This window comes from Perna viridis, chromosome 8, assembly GCF_037379345.1.
Source record: "Perna viridis isolate PV_CMFRI_1.1 ecotype Kerala chromosome 8, ASM3737934v1, whole genome shotgun sequence".
Taxonomy (NCBI): Eukaryota; Metazoa; Mollusca; class Bivalvia; order Mytilida; family Mytilidae; genus Perna; species Perna viridis.
This window is the reverse complement of record NC_142452.1, coordinates 23,831,200-23,846,577: the sequence shown is the minus strand read 5'-3', so window position 1 is coordinate 23,846,577 and position 15,378 is coordinate 23,831,200. Positions and strand designations below refer to the sequence as shown.

Genomic DNA, 15,378 nt, shown 5'->3' with positions numbered 1-15,378 from the left:
AAAAGTATTTTCCTTGGTGTAAATACAAAGAACAGGCCCAACACTCTTAGGACAGCAACTTATTTTATTAGAAATGTGTCATAGATACAAAAAGGTATCTTTTTCATAGCGGTGAATACAGTTCTATGTTATTTAAAACCTCATACATTCACCACTTCTGAAAATCAATTAACCACATACAGAATACCATGAAAAGAACAAAGAACAATTACTTTTGCAGTGTCAATTCCATACACAATACATATAATGTTTATCTCAAATGTGCATCATGGCAGCCTGATTATGTTGTATGTTTCTGAATTTAAAATAAAAATGAATTATGGAGGCCTTTTATATTAATGAATTACCTCCTGTCTGATTTGTAAAGACTACCATGTGAGAATGTAGAACGTTACTTAGTTAAGGTATACACTCTTTAAGGTCTAGTTAGAGAAAATGTATTGTTTGTTGTTTTCATGACTGATGTTTATATAACATTGTGTTGGTTTATATTTATATATTCAACTTTGTATTATAAATTCAAGATGCGAAAATTCTATTTGAATTATATTTTTTTTATGTATTTATCAGTAAATTGAAGGGGAATTTCTTTTAGAGAGAGCATCATAAGCATTCGGCAAATTATCAAACACCTTAGTATCCCCAAACTGCTTGGATAAATCAGAATCATTAATGAAATTCGCCATAAACTTCGTGCAACTAGCTAGAATCACAGTTACACCAATTTGACAAAATTCGACATTAATATCAGACAAAGCTCTTGCACCGTCCATATCAATGTAGTTGATGGAGGAGCAATCTATGACTACATATTTGATACCGACGTTGATATTTTTGTCTAATGTTGACATTTCAGTGTTGTCACAAGATGTTATTTCATCATCCTGATTGGACATCTTTCCCTTGTCATTTGTGACATTTATATCCCAGTCCTGTTCTAATTTTATCTCTTTACTTCTAGGATTCATCGTTTGTTTGTAAAGTTTCTTTTTGAAATTGTCTGCTGTTGCAAAGTACAATGAGCTTTCCATTCTGAATATAATTATCTCCGATTCATTTGGTATTTCATCATAAGCAATATCATTTGCTATAGAACTGGTTTCGATGCAATATTTTCCAACTGTGTTGGCAAAAGAGACCGAGTTTTGACTTTGAATAATGACCACTAGAAAACTTAAAAAAACACCAACATACATACCGTATGGAAAGTCAATTAATATTCCAGCAAGCAGTGTACCTATGAAGATGACAAAGTCATACCGATTTATTTTCCAAAGCCTTGGTAATTCCTTTAATTGAACAAGAAGATTCTTTACGACTGCAATTATCATGACTGCCAGTAGAGCATTAGGGACCCATGTCAAGTATTTCCCGAGAAACATTATAATACAAAAAACTACTAAAGAAGCCACAAGCCCATTTAATGTTGTTTTTGATCCCATTGTACTCAAAATTAGAGTACGTGGGGGTGCAACGGCTGATGGAAAACAAGAGAAAAATGAGCCAAAAAGATTTGCAGCACCATAAGCAATTAATTCATTGTTGCCATCTACTGTATAGCCGTGCTTTATTTCACAAAGTCTTGTCAAAGATACAGTAAGTATGAAGCACATTATGGCAACTAACGCACTATTTCCCACCATATCTACTGAAATTGTAGGAAACGTCGGAGTTGGTAGTCCGTTAGGAATCTCACCAACTATGTCGATATTGAGGTCTTTTTCAAATTTTGCATAATAAGACACTATAGTTACACCAACCACTAATACTACATCAATTGGTATTGGTATCCTTAACTTATCTTTGAATCTTTCGTTGATGAAGTCTTTTATAAAAATTAGAATTACCAAACACACTAAAGAAAGCAAAAGTGTCGGAAAGTGAGTTTCTGGACATTTCTTGAAGATATCGATGATTTTATATATCAACTTTCCTGGTCGATTTACTGTTTCACTGTGTATTCCAAGCATACTTGGAATCTGAACTGCAATTATGTGTATTCCACCTGCTGTAGTAAACCCCGAAATAAAAGAAGATGACAAATATGATGTAATAAAACCAAGTCTAAAGAACCCCATGAATATTAAAGTAATACCGACTATGAAAGACGACCCAGCTGCTACGGAAATTTTATATGCCATCACATCATTTTTTATTTTGCTGCCAATGATTTGAAGAGTTAAACTACTTATATTTGAGGAATGATTCAAACCAGTGCTGTATTCGGACACAAAGCCGCTACTCTTGATGTTGACCAGTTCTGCAGTAAATATACAAAGGACTGCGTTTGTACCCATCGAAACATGCTGGGATGTTCCGAATATGATGTAGGCTAGGCCTGGAAAAAACACAGTATAAAGACCATTGGCTGGTGACACTGATGCCAAAATTCCTAATGCAAGCGCATGTGGAAAATGTAAGCATGCTACAGATACTCCACTTATCACATCACTCCTGAGATAGTCATTAACTCTGTAGTTTTTCACTGTGTTAACTATAGGCAGCATCGACAACACAAAATGTCGAAAAGATAATATGCTGCATTTGTCTTTCAATTTTTTGATTTTGTTGTTTTTAAATGTATCTGTTTCTGATCTACATTTGAACCGCTGAACGCTCGACTGCATCTATAAACAGAGTATTCTGTTCGTTCAGTATTTTTGTTTCTTTTTCAAATATTCTGAAATATACAATGAACTTGAATCTGATGAATACATTTAAAATAAGTGGTATGATTAGGATTTAGAATGGTCAATCTTAAATAAACTCGACCAGGTCTGCAATGAATGTAGAAATGAACTTTTGTAAATTCTTGTGTTACCAACATATAATTCCTTTTTTTTAAATGAGAATCATAATCATACCAATTGTATAGTCGTATTCTGTCGGGACAGAACACATCATTTCTGTCAGACGAATTCATTTTTGATGTACTAATATAAACAGAGTCAAGCGTACTTATATGTTGGTTGTATGTATCGTTATATGTGTAATTAAGCTTTTTATATTGTCATAGTGTATTTACCTTAATGTATATTACGGAAACAATAATGCTAACAACTGTCTTACCTCTTTAAATGCTTATATTGTGTAAATCTTAAGAATGGTCCTATATTTTTAACCTATTGAAGGTCATGTACAGCATTACACTACAGAAGAAAGTTAACTAAGGCAAAATATCTCATGTGGAACACATTTTATTAAGAAGGCTTGTTTTTCTCATAAAACATGAATACCATTTTAAACATGTAAACCAGTCTATTTTATATTTACCTTCGACAGAAACATTTATTCAAAGTAGGTGAAGTTACGATAAGATTAATCTGTTAATTATGTGTGACAGTAAGCGCTTCTTTAGTTGGGCTTTGCCCGTTTAATTATGATTATTTCTTGAATCAATTTTCTAAAAATAAATTCTCTATGTATCAAAACATTTTTGAAAATGTAACGTTTCTTTTTGTGAAAATTTCATGTAAATAAAAGAAGTATATTTTTGTACCAGATTCAATAACTTGGACAACAAAATCCCACCTATAAATATTATAGGTCTGACACAAGTAATGTTTCACAGTTAAATATGATGGCTAATTCAAAATCAACGTCTACACAGTGTCAGACGTTTATTTCCTGTCTTACTGACCGGTACAGACAGGCCTCTTGAAATATGATAATTAAGTTAACTCATCACATTCTTTCTGACATAGCAAGTTGTTTGCATTTTCTTAGATAACTGTTTGCAGCGTCTAAGCCCGCAATATTTAATTCTAGATGTTTCACAATTATCTCCAGTAGACTCTTTCTATGGATGCGAAAAAAAAGTCAGCGAACATTTAATGTCCCTGTTATGGATAGAGGAATGTCCGAGCGACATGCTTTCTACATAAACATGTATATAAAATGAATTCTTTAGAAAACTATGATTTAATCAACAGATAATAGTTAAGCGCGATTGTAAAAAAATGTCGCAATACTTGAATAATGTAGTTGTTTGGTAAAGTTCTTGAGTGGCGCAACATATATATCAAAGTAGACTAGGCTGACGGCAAAGTATGGTGAATGTTTTCGAGCTAGGGTCTTTGGTACATACAAAGTCGGATAATTACAAGCACAGACCGATGCTATAAATCACTGTAGCTCTATATTCAATAAACAACTTCAGTACAGCTCAATATAATCCTCAATCTTCTAGGCCTAACTTTCAAAATCCGTTACTAACGTTAACCCTCAAAAACGTCATAGATTCCCAAAATACGGAAAACCTTGTAACGTCATTTGGAAGCAAAATTCACAACAGTCCCTCTTACGATTAAAGTTCAGTAAGACGTCTTTCTATAGATTTCTTTTAATTTTGTTCAGTAGTTAGACCATGCGTATTGTCACAACACTTTAAATTTTCAGTATAGGTACGCCAGGGTTTTAACGGAGTAATACTACTTTCATTTCCAGGAATTTGTACACCAAAATATTTATAAATCACTTGGAATGTAGTAATCATATGTCACGTTCTGTATTGTTACACAAATGCATTTCAAAGAGCACGAAATCTCGTCCATAAAATTTCTTAAAAAACAACCATTATATTCTTTCGTATATACGAAACATTTTTATCAAAATAATTGGGGGGTTACCAGATTCGTTTATTCACTATAGACAAATAAACATGAGAAATTGGGTTTAATAAACGAAAGAAATTGCGACGTCGCAGCGTCTTATTGGAGACGTCACTTCTCTCGTCTCTGAAGTTGACGGATTTTAACGTTGGAAGTTGTGCGGAGTAGCAAGTTTTTTATACATTATATAGAAAAGATGAAGTATTTTCTGTTCTCTTCTAAATTTTAATGGTTCCCACCCAGTTCCTTAATAAATATCATCGCTAATCATATTCTTAGAGTAGCAGCTCGAAGCAGTTACTATATTATCTTAAAGCCTCATTTATAAACTGTACGTATACTTTGATAAAACCCGACTTTTCATAATGCTTGTTACTTCAGAGCAAATATACATACTACAACGTTGAACGATCGACATTTTATAGTTCGGTGTCATGCCCAAAAATATAGAATGTTAAGAGGTATGATGTGACAAAGGCTTATGATCTGCGATGTATTCCAACCTGTTTAAATAAATTAGTCAACAAGGATATATATGCCATACTGTATACCAACAGTAACAGGTCTAGGACCGCGTGTTCCGGAATTGGAACCCACTTTGTCGGAAATTGTGTTGATGTGAAAATAATAGCCTGGGACTCCTTTTTTGGACCCCTTTTCCCTTTCAAAATTTCTGGATCCGAGCCTGTTATAATGACATCCGTTACATGTATGTGAAAATAACTTTCTATCTATATTGTATCTACAATTTACATTCATTCGCGGTTTTATTATCAACTTTTGAGTGATTATATTTTTATCACTCAACTTTTTATAAGAAAACTACACTCTACTCTAGTTCCAAAACATTTATTGTATATAACTAAATATTTAATTGTATATTGTTTTGAGTAATACTTGTCATGGTAAGATGTATAAATATACCAAACAAAACAAAACTATTGAAATCTTTAATTATTGTGTACAATAATCATTAACCCAAATAAGCAGAGGCATAATTATAAGTTATAACTGATTAAGTCTTGATATGTTTCAAGTATAAGTAGACTATATTTATTTATAATTAGTTTTTATTTATTGTTCGTAATCTTGTCCCATATTACAAACAAATGTACGATTATAAGATATTTAAAGTGAATACTGTATACATGTCAAACTGTTATAAGATCAACCACTTCCTCTTTTCTGCCACGCTCCATCAAAGTATACTTGAGTTGACTGTATTTGAACATCAATTGTGTTTGTCTTTTCTGATCTTAAAAAAATAATAAAATTTTATATAAAGTATGTACAAGTTTCATGAAAAGCATGCTAATCTTAATACTGTAACTATATTAACGTCGGTCAGCCTACCATTCATTACTTCATACGATAACTTCTAAACAGTTTCAAAGATTTATCATCATAGAAGGATTGAAAACTCATGTAGATTGTAATTTATTAAGCATTATTAGTTTTCTCTGTAGCTTTGTGAATAGTTACTTGCATTCGGGTATTCTTCTATAGGGCGATGACTTTGAGTGAAAAAGAAACTTTGACTGTTTTTTTTTAATTGAAGCCAAACGTAGAATTATTTCGAAATTGTGAAATTATTGAAAATAGGATTAACACTGAAAGACGAATCTACAACAGCTATTGTCAAATATGTAAATATTTGCTACTTTTATGCAAAAAATATAGACAAAAAAAATGAAACAAAACATGGTGATAGATACTGCTTTAATTACCACTAAAATGGTAATAATTAATGGTGCCGTAGTCGTTTAAATCAATATATAGAAAAATATCATTAATGCACATGCCTTCATTCATAATCTCACGTTAGATAAATCAAGACCATTGCCGTTATTTTACACTCAAAAGTGCAGCTTCATTTAGTACATTCGTGATATTGTATCCGTAGTAATAAAATAGATAAAGTTTCGAAATAGATTGTTTTTCCTACAGTAACGGATATGGTGAGATACCGAGTTTTATTATATGATATTATTGACTTTTTCTTTTGGAACTAAAACTCACATACGCTTCCCATAGAGAGATATGTTACGATATTTTTGGTGACTACAAGAAACAACTATTTCCAAATTGGAATTTAAACGAAATTTTAAATATGAATTTTGTGATTTTCCCAATTAACCTGCCATCCTATTTCGAAACTGACGAAAAGTTGACCTTAGTGGCTACATTTCAATTTACGTGGCTTGATCCACGTATAAAATGGGATAGAAAAAAAAAGTATAATCAAACGTCCGTTCTTGTAATTTCTTCCGATGACATTTGGTTACCACATGTTTATCTAAGAAATTCAATGAACGAAATAAGACCAATAGGACATGATTCTGAGTTTTACGCCTTCATCTTCGAGACAGGAAAAATTATTTGGGCATCTGGTGCAAGTGTAGAAGCACAATGTACACCAAATATTTACAAGTTCCCATTTGACACGCAGCGGTGCGCACTTGACTTTATGTTGTGGAGCCTTTATCCTGGAATTGAATTTCATGTCCCTTTAGAGAAACCTGATCTAACTCACTTTATTGAAAATTCTGATTGGCAGCTTGTGGAGGCAAAACTAACGACGTATCCCTCTCATCCGATATTTACAGTAGATCTAACAATTAAAAGAAATTCCTTGTATAATGTTGTCGCGGTGGTCCTCCCGACACTGCTCTTTTCATTTATGAACCCGCTTATGTTTTGTGTACCAACCGAAGCTAGCGAAAGAATTTCGTTAGGAATGACAATTTTGATGGCGTATGCAATATTTTTGACGATCGTGTCGTCATCGATTCCCGCCAAATCTAACCCAATATGCGTTCTTATTGTAATTCTTGTGTTGATCATGATCGTTAGCGGGCGGTATTATTATATTCTTTCCCATCATGACAATGCATTATTACTACAAAGCAGATACACAAAATGAAAATGCATGTCTAAAGTATCTTGTAATAAAATGGAGAAAAGACGATTCTCAGAAAGATGGACTTGACAACATGGTAAGCCATAATGTCACAGGACCCGAGATGTCAAGTGCGCTTGAAACTGTGTTCTGTGCAACATCTTATATTCTTTTCTTTGGACTTTTATCAGGTTATGATGCATTCGTTGTTGTGACTGTATGACACTTTCTGGATTTTTTGTTATGGTAAACTAGTCGATTAAAATTACGTGATATATTTTAGATACCATTTAATTGATTAAATTATTTGTATATAGATGAAATGAAGTGTATAGATTTGTGTGTGATTATAGTCGTTTTCGGAAATGCCATTCAAATAAAATTGTACTTCTTTTTTGAGCTTATAACTAATAATAATAAGCAAAAAGTTTCATTTTCAAAATGTGAAAACCATTTCCTCTAAAATAATATTCCATTTAAGGTATGTCTATGCTTTTGACGGCTCCCTTCTCTAAATATAAGTTTTGATGCATGTTTCTAAACAGTTCAGAATTTGCTCACCTGCAATTATATGAGTGTCGCTCGCTGCAGATAAAGAAGTATATACGCATACTTTAGGCACCGGAAGTCATTCTGGGGCTTTTTGGAATAGAGGAATAGAGGGAACTATGAATCTAGCGGAAATCAAAAGAATGTAATCAAGGAACAAAGACCCGACATGGAAACACACACATACAACAAAGAACATTAAATAACCGAAATAATACATACAAAGTACCAACGTCAATCAATAACTCGGATTCCACTAAAACTGGGATCATAGACCAAGTGCACCGTTATGGTAAGCGTTCTATGCTTTTCTAGAAACACCCAACGCGTTAGAAAAAAAGTCAAGTCCAAGGTAGACGAATTCATTCAGGGAATTCATGTTGCATGTGTTAAGTTTTTTGTGTGCTGTCTTGTTCACCTTTTTCACCTTATTCTCAGTTTTCATATTTAACTTTATTCTCTTGTACAGATATTATATTTTATTATATGGAAATTAATTCTCTTGCATACATGCATCTTAACCGTCTTAGTTTTCTGTTTTTACATTTTGGCAATGCATTTGAATTTTGATGTCTAACTTTTCACTGATGCTGTCGTATTTATATATTTATTTATTTATTAATTGATATATTTATTCTAGTAAATCATTTTTGGACGATATTCAGTCACAAAATATTTACGAAAGGACATGTTGTTAAAATAGCAATGATCATTTAATATATTGTATATCTAAAGTAATAATAAACAAGTCGGTATTGGTAACGCGTGAGTCTGTCGAATAGAATTGAATGATCATGACATATATTTATGATATTTTTTATAGCCTCCTTTTGGAATTTAAAATTAAATACAATATCTACACTTGCGTTTGTTAACACGTAATATTCATATCATTGATTCACATTTTATTAGTAAATAGTAGATTTTGTAATTCACTATTTCAATTTGTTTAAAAGGTTATACAAGATAGCGTGGCATACAGCAGTTTAAACGTATAAGCTATTTTATTTTGTATTACCTGTTCAAAAATTAGGAAAATTCCTTAAATGTTTGTTTTTCATTAAATGAAATCAAATCAAATATTTAGAATTCGTTCGTTATAAAATTGCATTTTGTTTGGGATTGTTTGAATTGTGGATTTTCGACCAATCAACATTGACGTCAAAGTCCTAAAGCAAGTTATACACAATAATATTGTTTGCTCAAAGGGAACCAATAAATAATAAATCAAATTAAATTATTGTAGTAATTACGGAAGATTCAATACATTTTATGATGCATACCTTTTGGTTATTAAGAATTATTCAGAATGACTTGTAGTCTTTTTCCGTCTGTCCGTTGTATTCGATGAAGTGCTTATTTTCGTCATGGTTGAATTCTATTAAGAAAAAATATGAGGCATAGTTTCAACATGAATTTTGTTCATAACCAACCAAAAACATGTAACGAATTTTTCACGTGGAATAGCCCAACATAGGGATTGTTTAAAACTATTTGGTACAATTCCATATCTTATCAAGACAGGGGCGATCTTAAAGTGGCTCATGGTTACGAAAAAAAATAAACACCAAACCAATGATGCTTTACGTTATGCTTTATGCAATGCGTTCATATAATGATAGTCTTTCCTGTATTCAACAATACATTCATCTCCAACTACATTTAATTGTATTAAACCGAATTAAGAACGGTAACCCTTGTAAAATACCATTTTCATACACAAGTGCAAGAAGCAAATGCCATAATAAGACCTGTTTGGTTGGATTTTGATATGCTTGAATCACTTCTTGTCTGACTGATCGTTTTAATGTTGTTAAAGCAACCTTTAAAACAATGCCAATAGTATGGTATAATACATTGTGTCTAATTAACTTTTTGACGGAGACTACGGAAAAAAAATATCGGTCTGATAAAAGCTCCTTTCTTTTTCTGATATAAAGCATATAAATCCTTAGCAATTGATAATTCAGGACGAATTGTATTAAAAACAAACAGCTAATTCTACGCACAACGATATCAGTGAGTCCGAATAAACCTATAATAAATGGAAATAAAATTCCTTTAAAACAAGAAACTCATAACATATGGCACATGAATATTGCAACCATTTTGTTTACATAGGCGCTATAAATAGTTATGTAAGCGTGATTTATAACAAAAGCACTTTAAAGAACAGATACCGGAAGAATATGCTTATGCAAACCAAGGACCAACGACCAAAATTTGCTTTGCAAATTTGACAGTTCTAACATTGTTGGGAATTTTTCAGACCCTACTATGCTCACGTTATCTTCCCTGTATCAATTTGTTCCGATGGAGCAGTGTAGAGAATAGAGTTGTCACATTCTTATTGTATGTATAATGTTGATTTGATGTGAAATGTATCGTTAATTTGATCCTCTATCCTACATAACAACACCTAGATGAGCTGTCTTGTACTACCATACATCGTTTACTAACCTACAACCCTAGATTTGTCCTATGAGGAGGAATGAGCCCGCAAGCGAAAGCCATATATTTTCATGTAGCCTGACACTGATTTAGGAAGTTACTGTAATCAATAATTAAAATCTTCTGAATGGACTATGAATTTATTTTTGGTAAATGGTAATTTCTTCTAAGGTGTAATGCTAACAGAAATTATTTTGACACAAATATCAGATGATTGCCCACATTTTGAAGGGCTTTAAGTCCAAATCAATAAAAGTTCGTTCAAGACCTGCGTCAGACATTTAGGACATGCCCAGAAGCCAGATAAGAACAGTTATTTAGATGGAAAAAAAACAAAAGAGGTCATCGACTCCATAAGATAGTATAGCGGTCACTTTGACCATTTCTGAAAACACAAATAGTGGTCATGCTTATTCGCTAGATTTTCATATTAATCTGATTAAGATTGTAAACAGTTGTTAAATTTTTCGTTATTTCTGAAGACGATACATACACAAATTTTATTTACTCAGCATATGTTGGTTTCATATAATATTGAATCGAAATTCTACAGAATGGATTATTACATTTATCAACTTCCAGTCCGTAATCGAAATATATGTTTTGTTACGATGATGAAAATTATTAAATATTGTTAAAAGTTTAAAACCAGCAAATTTTGACTAAAGCAATGTTTATGCCAGAGTCTAATGAATAAATAAAATAGATAAATGCTCACGACAGAAAAAGGTTTCACATGTCCCTTGTTAGACATTTCCCCGCCTATATCCGGTATAAATCAGAGCATTTGCATGTCATGAATTAGAAAAATATAGATGCAGCTCTTGAAAATAAGCATGTAATTCATAACTTGAAATTTTAATTCTCCATTGGTCTTGTCACTTGATTTTCTTATATTCATATTGCAAAGTTGAATTATAACACGATAGCTGTCTTCGTGGTTTAACGGAACCGAAACAGACGAATGTTAATATACAAATTTAAAACAAAAAAAACAAAAAAATATGAAGAAACCAAAAGAAAAAAAATCGAAATAACGATGTAACCTTCTGAAAAAAACAAGAAAACAATGTACCTTTACGGAATGACGTCCAGGCAATGACCTACAAATACTTGTCTGTGTAGAATCAGATATTTTCCTGTTTCTTTCTTTTTCTTTCTATTTTCTTTTTTCCTTTTTTTTTTTTTTTTTTGTTTTTGTTTTTGTTTTTGTTTTTGTTGTTTTATTTTTGTTTTATTTTTGGTTTTGTTTGCCGCAGCATCAACTGGAAAGCTTTTTTGTCACTCTCTATGTCGCATCAAACTTTATTTTAACCTGATATTAGGTCATTTCAGAAAATTCACTGAAGTGATAGATGGTTACGAGAAAGCTTTGCATGACAGCTTTGTCTCAGGCAGCATGATAGATCGAAGTTGAAGGATGATGATCATTGATGTCTCATTGAACCCAAAAGTTAATGTCTTTATCAGTAATTTCTCGAAGTCAACAGGTACACTCAAAATATCATCTTTGAATGTATGTTTCGTGTCATACAAAATATGAGGTAATCAACGATACAAAAGACTCAGTTAACTGTTGAGCTGAAGGACAGGCGGAGAGCCTTTAAATATAGTCGCCGCCTGCCTTAAGCCCCATCGGCAGAAGACTAAACAGAAATTTAAGTTATGACATATTAGTATTGTGAGAGGTTGTGTACTGTACTAATAGATATTAACGGTCAAATGCTATCAGTTAGGAGCCATTACATAACAAGCGCAAATTATATCACATGACAAAAAGTCAAAATTTGATTGCCTACTTCAATGTACAGGCAGAACAGAATATTAAAAATACCAAGAAAGCAATCGGTAAAACTCGCATTCTTCTCAGCTTTTTTAAAAAAAAGATCATGAACAGGAAATAAGTAAACACAAAGATAAACTTTAACGGGGGGTAAATGTGTAAACCAGTAAAGTAATTGACATGTAAGTGTATTGTTTTGTGAATAATTGTAATAAATTGCATTTTTTAAAGGGTGTGTGTCATTATTCCAGGCCTGAAATCATCCTAACTTATTTCTTTTATGGTTCTAATAAAAAATTAACTGGAACAAAATAAATACTCAAAGTATCCTTCTTCATAATGCATTTTATATCCACTTCATCTCCAATGTCTGGATTGTTATTATAATATTGTGGTGTATATCTTAAGTTAAAATTACATTACAACTGTTTTTTGTTTTTTTCTACTGCATAAATAACTCCATGCTTGGCTCTTATAAATAACTATACTTAACTTTTAATTTCAACAAATTGAGGATCAAAATTAAAAACAACAATGGAGGGTGGAAAATGTTGAAAAAACCACCAAAAAGATAACTAAAAAATAGTTTAAACAGTGTTATCATATAATTACAAGAGCACTACCAATTAGTTAACATTACATTCCTATAAGAATTCAGAAACATGTTCCGAAAGAAAGTATATAAATCCGTTAACTATCTAAACATTAGGGATGATGCTATCATTTAAACATTCATCCTGTAAAAATTCATAATACGGTCTATCAATGGGTAAAATTTACATGTAATAAAATCTTTTGAAAAAAGTGAAGAGAGCATATAAATTAATAGTAAAAAAAAAATAACAAATCAAATGCAAAAAGATGTAAGACAGAAATTTAAAACGCTTTGCTAGTAGCTTGACAAAGATCGAATCAAAATCTGTTTGATAGAGTTAATCAAGGGAACCAAGGTTATAGCGGTAATCAAAAAAATGTAATCCAGGGACAAAGACCAGACATGGAAAACAGACATATACAACAAAGAACATAAAGTAACTAAAATCATACATACAAGTAACAAAGGTAAATGTGCAACTCGGACTCCACTAAAAAACTGGGAGCATGGACCAGGTGCACCGGTAGGGTAAGCGTCCTCTGTTTTTCTAGAAACACCCTCTGATTTGCTCATAAAAAGTCAAGGCCATGGTAGACAAACGAGGAAAGGAAAACCCGTTGAATAAATCAGTTTTCATGGTGCAGATGGATACACCATAACGATCCATGAGTTCATAATGACGACCATAAAACTTCTGTAGTGATGACTTCAATCTTGTAGCATCATAACCCTGTTCCAGAAGCCTATTTGTTAGACATCTAGCGCGATACAAAAAGTCTGCGTAGTTTCGGCAAGCTCTGGCATAACGTATGAGTTGTGATATGAATACTCCATACGTAGGTGCTGAAGGGATTTTGCCACAAGTTGACAATTCTAAATGAAAGGTCATCACGTTTGTCGTGAATAGTTTTCCTTTACAATCGATATTGGTCAAGCTATGAGGCTGACTTCACAGTGTCTGCAGTATCCTTTATCTCCAGTTCTTTGGGGGTAGATGCGATGTATCACAATCCCGATATTAGGATTTTTTAAAAAAATATTACGTCATCTATATAGCGGAAACTGAGATTAAATGATCTAGCTAAACGATATTCTTTCTTTCGGATCAGATCAGCTATAAAGTCAGCCTCATGCTACGAATCATGAAGGTTGGACTGTCTACAAATACGATACAATGAGAATAAATCATTAGTAATACAATAAGGACATAATCCGTATCAAAATCGTTTGTGATAAGGAGATACGCAGACATGACTTTTAAACTGCCGCATAAGAGGTCATTGACATAGTACGAGCTCGAAACAGTCCATTTGTGATTTCTGACATTGTACTTTGAAACATTAACCATTGATAACATTGAGTTCAATCTAGTTATGTTAACTTTTATTTCATGTAAACATTGGCATTAAATACTAAACATAAAACGTGGTAACCGTTTTATTATTCTTTGGATGAGTACGTATGCGAACAGAAACATATCTGTATGCAATCATATTGTAAAACTTTTACGAAATCATTCACGTGTGATAAATAGAATACACGTTTATAAATCAAATTCATGATTTTAGAAAGCATCAACCGTTAAATTCAGCGTTTTATTGTGTAACGTTACTTATTTTCCGAGTAGCAATCAGCAATCATAAGAGAAATGTTTTCCGAACGTAATTGGTCTTACTATAAGTAAAAACGAGAAGCAAAGTAGGACATACAAGTAATTGTTCTATTCCATTATAAAAATATCCGTTTACTTCATTTGCTCAATAGAGTGTGTTGCACATTTACTTTCGTTTGTTAATGCACTTTTGCTATTTTTAGAAACTTTTCAAAAAGCTTTTACAATAAATAAAAAAAGCACACATTTATTACATCACTTAAGCTCTGCATTTAAAGTCTACCAAAATAGATATGGTACTAAGAAAGAAATCAAATCCGCAAGAATCATTACTAACAAAAATTGACAAAATTCCCACTCTTATAAGTTTTCTGTGTGATCACACATTTCATAACCTTGTTTGAATATTTTTGTTATAAATGCTACAAATGTTTACAACATTCATACATCAAAAGATATTAACAAAAGCTGTCACATTTGTTCCGCAAGAAGAACTTCACTTAACATATCGAAGTAAGAGATTGGCAGGTAGTATGTTCAAAAGAAAATATATGCTAGTACTGTTTTCATTAACATTTTTCTTATACGTTAATTTCAAAAGGACACAAATCTAAAATTGTACACTGTTTCTGTCATATATTTTTGCCTGAACTGCCAAAATGTGATAAAAAAAATAAATGATAACATAGATATCACAAAGGGAGACCGAGTGCAGCATAATGTGACAGAATGAAAATGATGCATTAGATATTTATTAACAAACAAATAATTGATTAAAAAGGGTTGTTTTCGTGGCGTATTAGGCGCACCTGATGAGAAACTTCGAAGTATGATTCCATGATTTAATGTTTCAAAATTAAAATTTTTGCCGCAGAGGAA

General features: G+C 32.1%; 2 protein-coding genes across 2 annotated transcripts in view; both read right to left on the bottom strand.

Moving 5' to 3' along the window:
• Positions 1 to 566: 566 nt before the first annotated feature.
• Positions 567 to 2,507, bottom strand: LOC148609880 (sulfate transporter-like). The gene has a single exon (XM_088543157.1). It carries the CDS (start codon positions 2,505 to 2,507, stop codon positions 567 to 569), a length of 1,941 nt encoding a protein of 646 aa, XP_088399283.1.
• A 3,095-nt stretch (positions 2,508 to 5,602) lies between these two features.
• The window catches only part of LOC148609878 (protein henna-like), a 68,348-nt gene continuing 58,572 nt past the window's right edge, over positions 5,603 to 15,378 (bottom strand). The window contains exons 13-14 of the transcript XR_015914599.1: positions 9,342 to 9,436; positions 5,603 to 5,865 (exon numbers count right to left, since the gene is read on the bottom strand). The gene's annotated coding sequence lies outside the window, so the exon portion shown is untranslated. The remainder of the gene's footprint in view (positions 5,866 to 9,341; positions 9,437 to 15,378) is intronic.

What these genes read in the sequence shown, in the direction of transcription:
- LOC148609880 (XM_088543157.1), bottom strand. Translation starts at nt 2,507, where the DNA reads ATGCTGCCTATAGTTAACACAGTGAAAAACTACAGAGTTAATGACTAT.